Raw genomic sequence first — 13,123 nt, forward strand, 5'->3', positions numbered from 1 at the left:
ACCCAGGAGGAACCAGGCGGGACGCTCGCTGTGCCATGGCCATCAGGCTGGGCAAGGTCTCTGAAGCCCTTCTGCTCTCCCTGTGCCCCTCCACCACCACAGCCAAGCCCAAAGTCACCTTTGAGTTTTGGAGACCAAATTGTTCTGTTTACATGCTGCTGGTCCAGGATGTGGCTCCCATGGGATTTCCTCACCACCAGCTCTGCCCCTTTGTGATGTGGGGCTGGTTGCACCGTCACCCTCGGCCAGGTGCTCAGAGGAGCCCGAGGGGATGTGTCCATCATGGGTCCCCTGGAACAGGRTCTCCATCAGTGAGAAGAGAGAAGAGCTGCTCTGAGCAGTGGTGCCACATCCCTGCGATGGAGAAGGTGCCACCATGGGAAGCCAAGGCAGCCTGTCCTGCAGCCAGCCCACAGTCCTGCCCACAGAGGGACCCTGGCTTAGCGATGTCCTTTGTGGCACATCCTTTTCGGCRTGTCCATCCCCCCTCTTGGGCACAGCCACGCTCACCCCTGCCAAGCCCAGCACACGTGTGTGTTTCGTCCCCCCAGGGAGCTGTGTGCTGCTGGGGCACAGCACCCCGAGGCTCTCCGGTTCCTGCTCCACCTCTCCCCACGCAGACCTGGCTCGATGTCACTCAAGGGGCAGCTCCCCCGTCCCAGGCTCCACCAGCTCTGCACACTGTGCTGCAGCTCCTCTCCCTCCCCACTTTGCTGCTCGCAGGGTAAAAGGTGAGAAAYCCATTCATGTATTAAAAAACCTGGAAAAAAACTTTTATGGTTATTTTTGGTCTGGGAAAATCAGATTGTGTCGTGCAATAAGGGATTAAATAGCAAAAGAAAAAGGAAAATTCCTTAAAGCATCTGGTTTGTGGCCTCTCAGTCTTCCATGACTGAGTGGAAYTGCCCCACCCTGCTGTTGGGGAGGCAGCGGGGCCTGGGAAAGCACAGATGGGGTGTGGGGAGCTCTAGCAGCACATCCCCCGCTCTGCAAGGTCACTCCAGGGCAGGGAGCACCCCTGGCCCTCCAGCTCTCTGGCTCCTGGCCCCTGCCTGCTCCCTCTGCAGCCCACTCCTGGCGGGTGACACCCCAGACCTGCCCTGACACCCTCCAGATGCTGCCCAGGGTCTGTGCCAGTGCCCAAGCAGGCCTGTCCCCTGAACAGTTTACTTCRCTCCGACCTCTTGCAGAAGGCTGTTGCGGTCGTCTGCCGGATTGAGACAAATGGGAAATGGTCCCTGGGCTCCAACACCTGCCCGGGGCTGGGCCATGACCCAGCCCCCGCAAGCCCCCTACCCGCCTTGGCTCCCTGCACTGGCAGTGTGGAAGCAGTTTTGGAGAAATCCCCTGAGCACAGCGTGGGGGGAACCCAAATCCCTGGGCAAGCACAGCCGGGCACAGGGGCCAGGGAGCTCCCAGGGATGGGGAATGAGGAGCCTCTGGGGTGAGAGGCCAGGGAAGGGGCTCTGATGCTTCTCGCTGCCCTTCCCACTCCGGGCTTGTCCAGGCTGAGCCCTGCCCAGGCCTATTGACATGATAATACTATTAAACTTCAGCAATTTGAACAACAATTGGCCAGCAAGAGCCTGAGGGGGAATGCTTGAAACCCAGGGGGATTCTGGGAACCCCGGAGATGCTGGAAACCCAGGGCAAGCTGGAACTCCCAGGGGGATGCTTGGAACCCCAAGACAACCTCCCAGGGTATTAACCTTTTCCAGAYAGGACTCTCTCCATCCTTTGCCCACCTCTGATATTTAATCTGCATTTTCAGCAAAGAAAATTGGGCTCCTGGTTGGCTGTGCCAGCTGTTTGCTGCCACCCTGCCCTTCAGGCYGCTGCTCCAGCAGCAGGTCCTGCTCCCTGCTCAGGGTCCTTGGACCTGCTGCAGTCTGGGATTCCCCCAGTAGGACCAGTCCTTCAAGCTGGGATCCTGCACTGAGCCCCTCTCTTGGGCACTGCAGCCCCTCCATCACCTCCTGCCCGTTCCCTACTGCTCCTGTTTCCTTCCTGGAGGCCGTAGGGCAGGACAGACCCTCTCTCAGCAGGCACTGCTGTACCCTTTTCCTCTCTGATGTTCCTCCAGCCTGCAGCTCTGGACATGGCAATAGGAGCCAGGAGGACATTAGGATGGAGCTCCAAGCGCTGGAAAAAAGCAAACCCTCCAGGGCTGCACTGGTAGCTCTGCCACAGACTGGGCCCAGAGCTGGGCTGCCCATCCAGGAGACAGGGACAGACTGGAGAGAGTCCAGCACAGGGCCAKGAAGGTGATGGAGGGACTGGAGCATCTCTGCCATGAGGAGAGGCTGAGAGAGCTGGCACTGCCCAGCCTGGAGGAGAGCAGGCTCAGGACATCTCATCCCTGTGGATAAATACCTCAGGGGGAGGGTACAGAGGGGACAGGGCCAGGCTCTGCTCAGCAGTGCCCAGGGACAATCCCAGGCCCCAAGAGCACAAATTGACACACAGGAGGGGCCCTCTGAGCTCAGGAGACACTTGTGCACTGTGAGCAGCTCTTCCAGATTGACCAAAAGGGAGTTATTTGCCTGACTTGGTGTCCCCCTGCCCCAAGCAGGTTTGAAATGAATGCCTKTGTTCCATTTTGCTGCTGTTTAACACGTTTGCGATGACTCAGGTCAGGCTGCGTCTGCTGCCTCTGCTGCACCCCAAGCACAGTTGATTTTCTGGGCTGCCAGTGCCCATGGCCAGGTCACATCCCATTTGTCACCCCCAGCAGCCCCAAGTCCTTCTCCCTGCCTTCCCCAGCTTGTGCTGSGGCTGCCCTGAGCCAGCTGCAGGACCTTGCATTTAGCCTGATTGAACTTCATGAGGTTCATATGAACCCATAGCATTTTGGGTTTCACAGACTCATCAAATCCCAGAATATTTTGGGTTGGAGGGGACCTTAAAGCCCATCCCATCCCATCCCATCCCATCCCATCCCATCCCATCCCATCCCATCCCATCCATCTCATCTCATCTCATCACACCTCTGCCATGGGCAGGGACACCTTCCACTGTCCCAGGCTGCTCCAAGCCCCAGTATCCAGCCTGGCCTTGGACACTTCCAGGGATGGGGCAGCCACAGCTGCTCTGGGCACCCTGTGCCAGTGGAACAAKTTTATTTACTGGTCTCAGATGTACCCCACTGTCCAATTGACAGATTTGTTCCATTTTGCTGCCTCAGGGTTGAAGTCCCACAATGCCTACACAGCCCACAGGGAAGGGCCAGCTCAGACAGAGCAGTTCTGGCAGCTTCTTGAGGCAGCTACTCCAAAAGCCCCATGCTGTAGCCCGTGGCAGCCCCCAGGCAGGACCAGCACTGACCCCATCCCAGCTGCGGCACTGCAAAGATCTGGGCTGGTCACACCAGCTGATCCCTTGGGGTCASGGGGCTGAACACCCCTCCTGGATGCAGCTGCCCCAGGACATGGTCTGCCCACAGCTCCAGCATCAGCTCCTCTGCCCCAAAGGGATGTCTGTGGGGTGTTCACTCTGCTGGGTGTCCCCATGAGGGAGATTTTACAAAAGATCTTGTCCTCCAGCAGCCTCAGGCCTAGGAATTCCCTCTGAAAGTGGGAGAAGTATAGGTTTTCCCTGGCACCAGGGAAGGAGGGCATTAGGGAAGGAGCTCGGTACCTGTGAGGCTGGAGGGGGCTGGCTTGGGGCTGCTACTGCAGAGCACAAGCCCTGAGCCTGCGGGGCTCCCTGGCGCTCACAGGGCCAGTGCTTCACCCCTGACAGTTCAGCTCCCTTTTCCTGGTGTTGGTGGTGCCTGCAAAATGGAAGCACTGAGACCAGGGAGAAGTTTTCCATTCATGGATCATCTCYCAGGTGAGAGAGTGTCACCTGGAGCCTGGCAGATCTCTGACACTTCTGGAGCTCCCACAGATCCTACAGAAGCCTTCCCAATGCTGGGAGCATCTCTGCCATGTGCTGTGCCCTCACCATATTTTGTAGGTTTGTCCCTCCATTTTAAACAAAGAATTGCTGGAAACTCACCCCTCCCTCCAGGGCAGGCAGGTGGGCTTGGCTGCAAGCAGCATTTCAAGACCACAGGTTTGGGTGTGGCACCACCCGATGCCCCCACATCCATGTCAGGAGGGTGATAAAAAAACAAACCACCAAACCACGGGGACAAACCCCCTCCCCATTTCTCACCCCCCTACTCCCAGGRTGACACAGAAGGGTGGCCAAGCCCCTGGGATCAGCTAATGGGGCAACCAAGGCTGACATCTTGCCAGGTGTCTCTCAGCCCATCCTGACATGGGGGCCAAGCAGAGCGACCCTCAGCCCCTAGCTAAGGCAGAAAATGATGCTCAAGCTGATTTTACACAGATTGGGAGCTATTTGGCTTCAGAAACAGGCAGCCCCATTGGAAGGGCCCTGGCTGGCAAGGGCAGCAGRGTGGGGAGGCACAGTGCCCACCTTCCCAAAGCCCAGGCACAGCACGGTACCAGGCACGAGGTAGCCACACACAGCACACATCTGTCACACCCCTTTGAGGCTCTGAGGCTTTATACACCCCTCAGCTTCCCCAATCCCTCAGATCTCAGGCTCTAAAGCCATAGAACAGCCAGGGAGGAGGGACAAAGTGGAGGTTCTTTTCTGAAGGAGGGCGGTGTGGCAGGACAGGAAGAGATGTCTTTCCTCTGTGTGACAAACTCGAATGGGGCTTGCTCAGGCTYGAGCCAGCCCAAATTCCCTGCAGACCAGCGGGGGATGCTCACCCCGGCCCTGGGACCAGTGGCATGGCGGCTTTGATGGAGTCAGTGGCTGCTGGGGATGGTCACAGCCAGGCTGGAGGTCCCAGGGGGTGAGTCTGTGGTGGGAGAGGGGAGGGCCGGACGGACAAGGGGCAGCAAAGTGACAGGAGTGTGTCCCCTCCAAGCGTGTCCTGACGCAGGGTGATGGTCCTGGGAGGTGTTTCCCAGGGGAGGAATCTGCTGTGGGGCAGCAAGGGAGCCCGAGGGGCAGGGCGTGTGCACGGGATGAGGCAGAAGGGGTGAGAGGCCCTGGGCTCTAATCGTCCTTGTCCTTGGCGCCGTGCTTCAGGATGCGGGTGAACTCCACGTAGTTGAAGTTGCCCTTTTTGTCGATGGGTGCCTCCCGATACATCTCATCCACCTCCTCGTCGGTGAACCTGTCCCCCATGGTGGTCAGCAGCTCTCGCAGGTGGTCCTCGTGGATGAAGCCTTCAGGAGAGCAGGGCATGGCGTTGGCAGGGGCACCGGGAGAGCCGAGYGTGGCACCTTCCCCCCCCTCCCAAACACATCCTGCTCCGGAGCTGCTCAGGTATGGTCCCCAAGGGCCGGCCCAGCCCTCACCCTGCCCACACAGCAGAGGGGCTCCTCCTACCTGAGGCCTCCTCRTCAAAGCAAGCGAAGGCGTTCCGGATCACGTCCTCGGGGTCGGTGCCATTCAGCTTCTCCCCAAACATGGTGAGGAACATGGTAAAGTTGATGGGCCCCGGCGCCTCACTCATCATCCCCTCCAGGTACTCATCAGTGGGGTTCTTCCCTGGGGACACAGGAGGGGTTGGATGCAGGGCCCTGCTCCCCCAGCTCCCATCCCCTGTTCAGCCCATGTGARCAGCTGCAAGGGCTTTTGTCCATTGTGAATTGATTTGCTGGCTCTTGCTCACTCACCCCACCAACATGGGAAGGCAGTTTCTGCAGATGCTCCCTCTCAGCATCTCTCCCGGTGCTTTAATTCACCCCTGAGAACAAGCTCTGCCTTGGGGGAGGTGCTGTGATTAATTTGGGGGTTATGGGGATGAAACCCACGGTATTTACCATTCCCCTGGCAGCTCCCAGAAGAGGCGCAGCAATGTCCCCACACCACCCCCAGCGCTGCTGCCACCACAGGTGCACCAGGGGTGGTTTGGCTGCTCTGCTGAGGTCCGTGCCCCCAGCACTGGCCCCTCTCTCCTCCCAGGGCTCCGGCTCACGGGAGGAGGGAGATCCCTCTCACTGTCAGGCAGCACCTCCAGAACAGGTTTGGCTGCCAGGTCAATCATTGACAGACCTCCCAAAGTGCAGTGGAGGCAGCCTGGGAGTGGGAGGAGGGAGTCATGTCTGCAGCAAAGGAGAATGGCTTGGGGCAGAGAGTGGGGACCTGCAAGTCCCAACCAGCCCGGGTGTCACACTTGCACAGGGACCAGCCCTTGTCACCCTGGCTGAGGGCAATGGGAAGGCTTTTCTCCCCAGGGGACAGCCCCAGKCCACGTTCTGGGTGAGGCTACTCCAACACTCCATGGCTGCAGCTGGTTGCTGCTCCYAGGGCAGAGCTTCTTCAGCCCCAAGGGTCTCTTCCCTTCTGCTGAGCGTTGCTGTGAGCAGCACATGGAGCTGCCGGCCTCACAAACACCCCTTGTGTGTCAGCTGGTGGAGCAGAGAAATCCCTCCCAGCTTTGAGGCAGCCCAGCATAGCTGGTGTCCAGCGCTGGGTGTTGGCATGAGGTCACCCTGCAGCTCTCCCCACTGCTGGGGCAGCGCTGGGGGCACAGGGACCCGCGGGGGCACAAAGGCAGGGTGTGCTCACCGAGGGACGCCAGCATGTCGTGCAGGTCCTCCTTGTCGATGAAGCCATCGCGGTTCTGGTCAATCATGTTGAAAGCCTCCTTGAACTCCTGGATCTGCGACTGGTCAAACATGGCGAACACATTGGACGTGGCGCGCTGCGGGCGCTTCTTGGTGGTCTTGGCTTTGGCACGTTTGCTGGACATCGTGGCAGCTGGGGGGGTACCTGGGGACAGCAGGAGCACCAGGAGGGCTGGGGACAGGCCGAGCCAGGGGGTGGGGCAGGGACACACTGCTCCTGCCATCTCCTGTGCTGTGCCTCAGTTTCCCTGGTTATCACACACTGGCACCAGGGAGGTGAGACAGTCACAGGGTCAGACGTGGGCATAGGCAGGCTCTGATGAGTTCTGTGGGCAGTCGTGGAGCAGACAGTGCTCATTTGGCACCCCTACCTAAGGCTGTCCCCAGGGGATGCAGGCAGTTCCCAAACCCCCTTCCTGCCTGTCCCCTCTGCATCCGGACACAGCGAGAGACGCCCAGCCCAGCAGCGGCTGGGTGCCCGCCCCAGGGGCTGTGGGGATGGGTGTCCAGCATTCCAGGCACTGTGGCCATTGCCCCCAGCCCCACCTGCTCTGTCTGGCCCTCCTGGCCCAGCCCAGCCCTGGGCTGGGTCACCCTCACACCCTCCATGTCTGGGCACAGAAATGGCCCCAGCACCCAGCAGGAAGGGGTCACGTGCTCTGGGCACATTCCTCACATGCCACTGCTTCCCATTCCCCTCCATCTGTCMATCTGTCCATCTGTACATCCATCSCTATCCCTCCATCCATCCCTGTCCATCCATCCACCCCTCCATCCCTCCCACCTCCCAGCGGGTCAAAGGCCTCTTGCCTCTGCCCTCCCTGTCCAGGTGCCCCCACCCTGCCCAAGGACCCCACAGGAAGGACCCCAAGGCAGAGGGGAGAGGTGACCACTGACCCTCTGGAGGGCTGCAGAGCAGGAGGGGAGCCAGGCAGCCCCAGGGCTGCGGAGCACTGGGGTCGGTACTGCTGTGACAGGTAAGGAACGCCAGGAGAAAGGGGGGCAGCAGGGGACAGACCCAYCCTTGGGGACACAGCCGGGGCAGTGTGTGTCCCATGGAGAATGGCACAGGGACCACGAAGACCCCAGGCAGGATGACGGCAGGAAAACATGGTCCTTCTTCGTGCCAAGCTGGAAACGGAGCCCCRTCAGGGAAAGGCTGGAGCACAGAGCCCACTGTCCCTGGGGATGGCATCCATGCCCCTCAGGGGGCCGGTGGTGTCCCCACACTACCAGACTGAGGGGTGCAGGCAGGCTTTGGGACTCCAGGGAGCTCAGCATGCCCACAGACACTGCCTAAGAGGAGGATGATCAGGCTCCTGTCTGGGGAATTCTGACAGCTTTAGCCCAGCAGGATGGCAGCAGAGCCCAGCTTGGCTGGTGGGACAGGCTGGGATGGTCCTGCACGACAGGCTGGCCTGAGAGCAACCCAGGCAATGGACACTGCTCTGAGCCCTCGTGTTGGTGCCTCAGCCATTCCTCCCTCACACACAGCCCTGAGCACCCTCTGGGCCAGCGCCTGGCTCAGGGAGCAGCTGCAGGACAACAGCAGATTCATAGATTATGAAAGGATTCCGTGGTGGGGGAGCATAGTCTCAGTCCTGTGCTCGGTGTGCCCCTACCTGGTGGGCAGCAGGACCTGGGCTCCTCACCCTGCCCTGGCACGGAGCCACTCAGCAGCCACATCCTGTCCCATGGAGAAACACCCCCGTGAGCTGCGGGCCAGGACTGTCCCTGCTGGGCTGGACACCCTGTCTGGGCTGGACACCCTTTGTGAGCTGCTCTGTGACCTGCTCTGTGACCTGCTCCGGGATCTCCTTCAGGACCTACTCTGGGATCTGCTCTGGGATCTGCTTCCCAGCTGGGCCCTTAGTGCTGCCAGGGGGACCTGGGGAACATGCCCTACTGCTGGCACAGACCAGGGCAGAGCAGAGAGCCCTCAAAGAGCCTTGCCCTGCCCTCCCCACACCAGACACGCTCGCCAGGTCTCTCCTTCCCCTCCTGCCGTGGCTCTCTCAGGGTGCAGCAGAGGCAATGGCAGGGGCAGGGGTTACCAGCCTGGTCCYCAGGCTGCTATAAGCTCTGGGCTCCCACAGTTGGGCTGTGCTGGAAGGACATTCCTGGGGCATCAGACAGTGCTGAATCRCAGCCCAGCACACCATGGTGACCARCCATGCTTGRAGGGGGCCAGGCACTCTCCTCACACCCTGAGAATGCTTGGAGCATCCCCCGAGCCCAAGCTGGGCCCTTGACCTGCAGGGGACATGTCCCATATTCCCAGGAGTCCTTCCTCATCCCCCATGTGTCCCCCATTCCAGGGTGGAATCCACACCCRCCTCAACCCCCTCCATTGTGCTGACCCCTGACAGCAGTCCCAAATCTCCCCACACCCACTGAACCCCCCATCCTCCCCCAGTGCCCACCAGGAGGGAGATGTTTGTCCCCAGCCTGCCAAGAGGAGCAGCAGGRCTGGGGAGCCCAGCTGTGCCCACTTTGGGTGAGCAGGACACCTCATTCCCTCTGCCCACCTCTGCCTGCTGCTTCCTCCAGCACCACAAAGCTCTCTGCAGCAGGCCAGCTCCTCTGTGTGCCCTGCCAGGCACCACTGAGCACCAGTGACATCTGTGTGGCGCTGGCATCCCTTGGCAGCCACGTGGGAAGCTCAGTGCAGCACCACAGCTCCAGCAGGCCGAGCCAGAGGCAGCAAAGAAAGCTCTGCTGCTGGCCCAYGGCAGTGGGCTCAGCTTTCAAAACACATCAATTTATTAGCACAATTATTAGCAGAAGACTAGAGAAATAAGCAGGAGTTCTGCTCTTACCACATGAATTAATATTATCCAAATATTTACCCTGCCCTGACTGTGACCAGAAGCAGCACATCTTGGCACCCTCTTCACAGACAGTGCTCCTTAGTGGGATTAAGTGTGATTTTGGCAGCACATGGATCTGCAGTTTGATCCAAAATGTGCCCTAGGAAAATGCTCAGTCCCCAGGTCCAGCTCAGTCATTCCATCTCTGCTGTTTGACAGCTGCCTTGGGYTGGCTGGGACTTGGGAGGAGATTTTTGGGTCAGTGTGGGAAAAGGCTCTTGTGCATGGATTCTGTGCAGGGATCTGCAGGCCTCATTCAGCTGGAGCTGCRCCTGTTCTGCACAAGGGCTTGACAGGCACGCTGCCCTGGTCCTCCAAGCTGTGCTTTCTGGGATTCCCAAAAACCAGTTCCCAGAGCATTGCAGGGAATGTCTGGCCATGGTGCCCTGCATGCTCGGCGGGAATCAGCTCAGGCAAATGGTGCAGCCACAAAGCCTCCAGCTTCCTCCTCAGCAAGAGGGAATCCCACAGATCCTAGTCCTGCTTCTGGCACCCCCACTGAACGTCCCATCCCAGCCCTGCTCCCAGCCTCTCYCAGGGGCTGCAGATCCCAGGCAGCAGAGCCAAGGYGGTCAGTGCTGCATGACCCCATGATGGCCACACACTGATCTGTCCCCAAGTCACCCTGTCCCCAGCTACCCTGGTTCCTTGTCCTTCTGCCATTGCTCCTGCCAAAACAACCTTCCAGCCTCCTGCAGTGGAGGCAAAATGATCTCCCACCAGGCTTGTGCCTCCCCCACCCAAGAGCCAGACCCAAGGGACCACGGGGCTGACTTTTAAAGAGTTCATAAATTCATAAATAGCTTAGTTTTAAAGAGAAAGAGGAAAGGACCCATAGTTATCAGGAATACAAACTGCCATGTGTTTCCTCCTTGGTAAAAACCAAGCTGGCAACTCYATCCTGGTGCTGCTTCCTGGCCATTCTGGGGAGGGTGGGACAGGCCTGAGCGACACGGTGGTGCTGCCAGGGCAGACAACCCCATCCCTGCCCCATCCTCCTCCCTCCTGCCTGCTTCCACCCTCCCCTGCACTCCTCCAGCTCTCTATCCCAGCAGGAACTCCCTGCTGGGCCGGGGCGTGTGACAGGCTGGGTGGCACAAAGGAGGAGTGGCAGGCAGGGAACAGGGCAGAGGCAGCAGCCTRTCTCCGGCCCCSGGGGTGCTCACATGCATCCAGGACCCATGATCTCCKGGGAYAGGGTGCTCACATGCATCCAGGACCCATGATCTCCTGGGACAGGGTGCTCACATGCATCCAGGACCCATGATCTCCTGGGACAGGGTGCTCACATGCATCCAGGACCCATGATCTCCTGGGAYAGGGTGCTCACATGCATCCAGGACCCATGATCTCCTGGGATATGCTGCAAGGGTTTCCCAGGGGTGGCTCCTCAGAAACTGCTCCAGCAGGAGCCACCTCTGGATGTGCTGATGAGGCTACAGAGGGGCTGCCCTGCCACCCCCGGCACAGCGGGACAGGGACATCTGCTGCAGCAGCTTCTCCACGAGATCCTGGCAGGGGGAAGCATGAGGTGCCTCCGCTGGATGCTTTGGGCCAGGGAGGAAAAGAGCAATTCCAACAGCCTGGGCTGTCCCTGGGGACACCCCTGCAAGGAAATAGTGTCCTCAGGGGGACTGTGGTCAAACCTCTGCTCAGTGCCGCTTCCCAAAAGGAGCCGGCAAGCCACGAGGTAGCCACATTCACGGGTGGGAGAGCACTGGCTCCCTGCCCACACAGCCGCCCGGCAGCCCCGCAAGGCAGCAGCTCCCAGCCCTCCTGCAGGGTGCCCCGAGGCCGGGGGGTGAAGCAGTGCCTTGCAGCATCCCCTGGCACAGTGCTGCAGCGAGGACATCGCTCCACCCCGTAAAGCTCTGCCAGCCCTGAGGCTGCTCTGGAGCACACGCGGGTGTCACACTGCAGAAGGGAGTGGGGAGCAGCTCCTCCTCTCTGCTTTCTTTACTGTTAAAACATTCCTTTCCTCCAGCACAGCTCAGGGTGCCAGTGGGATGGGGCATTTCTCAGCTCAGTGAGAGGTTCTGGTGCCAGGGGAGCCCCACTGCCAGCCAGGAGCACCGGGAGCTGCGGGAGGAGTCCTCAGCCYGCCCGACACTGCAGGAATGGAGGCAGCTGCTGTTCTGCTCCTTTTATGGCCTTACTGGGGACGGGGTAAAGGGAGCCTGCAGGGCAGAGGACAGCAGACCCTAAGGCCTGGGCTGTGTCTCCAGTCCAGCCACAGCCACCAGCACTGATTCCAGGGAGGAAGGAGCAGGGCAGCATCAGGCAGGCAGAGCGAAGTGTGCAGTGACCCTCGGGGAGGCAGATCCATCCCAGCCCTCCCCCAGCTCCCACCAGACACTGGGGACCTGGCAAGGCCCATGCACAGCCCCTCAACTTGGCTGCAAGTTCAGCAGATGGTTTCTGGATAGGTTGCTTGTCACCAAGTTGAGGGGACAAGGACCTCACCATGTGATACACACTAACCCTTCCAAAGCACGAGTTCTGCAGGCTCCACGAGAAGCCCTGGCACAGACATTCTCAGTGTGCAAAACACCCAGCACCTTCCGATGCTTGCGGGGCTGGGAGWTGGACCACGAGCACAAGGTCTGCACGGCCTCGGGCCACCAGCACAACGTACCCTGGACAGGGCTTGCTATTTTCCCAGGGGAATTAAGGGGCTCACCTCGSTGGGGGAATGTGGCCGCAGCGCCTYGGAGGGGGGAGGTGACYGCAAACTCCTCCTACAGCTGCACAGAGCCTGCCAGGGAGAGAGGAAAAAAATTCCAGCGGCTGAAGGAACCCAACCATCTTTGGTCAGCAGCACTGGTTGTTGACATTTGGGGATGTTCCACTCCAAAGAATTCAGCTCCGTCCGCTGCCTTCTCCTACACAGCCGTGTTTTAGAGCTTCCCTGGCTTTTATCAGTCAAAACATTTTGTACCAAAAGGGCATGCTGGGAAGGAAGCCAAGAGTACCTCAAGTTTTCATGAGAAAGACTAAACAAAACACAACATCCCTCTGTGCTTAAGGCTGAAGGAAAYGAGCTAAATAAAGCTTTTCTGCCTGACAAAGTTCATTGCCTGAAGTTGCTCCCAGAGCACTGAGGAGATCTCTGGAGCATCACATGCATCCAGATCTTGACTCTGGTCATCAACAAAAGGATTTGGAGGAAAAGCAGATGTTCCAGACYGAAACAGTCTCAGAGATCAGGTGGTGGGTGAAGTCACGGGCAGCAGCAGGAACTGCTGCTGCAGCTCTGCCATCCCGGGGAGGCAGGGATGTCCCAGCTCCAAGGCATCGCAGACAGTTACCCACGGCTTGGCTCAGGATCAATCCTCACCTGCCCTTGCCGGGACATCGCTGCTGGGCCTGGCAAGCGGCTCCCGGGCACTCCGGGGATCCTCCTGCCACCTCGCCCMGTTCCCAGGGCTGACCCCGGCACCAGCCCCAGCACCGCAAGGTGGAGGGACGGCGAGGTTGCTTCCCTCTGCTCCCCGAGGCAGCTGAGACAGCGCCCCGTGCTCTCCCCGGACGATCGGGGCTGTTCCTCCGCTCCCCTTGGCTCCATGCCGCCCGCTCTCTCCATCCCTCCCGGGGCCGCCCCTCTCCCCGCCGCGGCCGCTCGTTCCCGTCCCGGGGCGGGTCCCGGTGGTGCCG

General features: G+C 59.8%; 1 protein-coding gene across 1 annotated transcript; it reads right to left on the reverse strand.

The window, feature by feature from the left end:
* Positions 1-3,031: 3,031 nt before the first annotated feature.
* MYL9 (myosin light chain 9) lies at positions 3,032-6,744 on the reverse strand. The gene is made up of 3 exons (XM_057376677.1): positions 6,541-6,744; positions 5,356-5,517; positions 3,032-5,192 (listed from the first exon to the last, which is right to left on the reverse strand). Exons 1-3 carry the CDS (start codon positions 6,722-6,724, stop codon positions 5,020-5,022), a joined length of 519 nt encoding a protein of 172 aa, XP_057232660.1. The 5' UTR covers positions 6,725-6,744; the 3' UTR covers positions 3,032-5,019.
* Between the last annotated feature and the right edge of the window lie 6,379 nt (positions 6,745-13,123).

Source organism: Malurus melanocephalus, unplaced genomic scaffold, assembly GCF_030028575.1.
Source record: "Malurus melanocephalus ecotype Western Australia unplaced genomic scaffold, MMel_1.1 scaffold_287, whole genome shotgun sequence".
Taxonomy (NCBI): Eukaryota; Metazoa; Chordata; class Aves; order Passeriformes; family Maluridae; genus Malurus; species Malurus melanocephalus.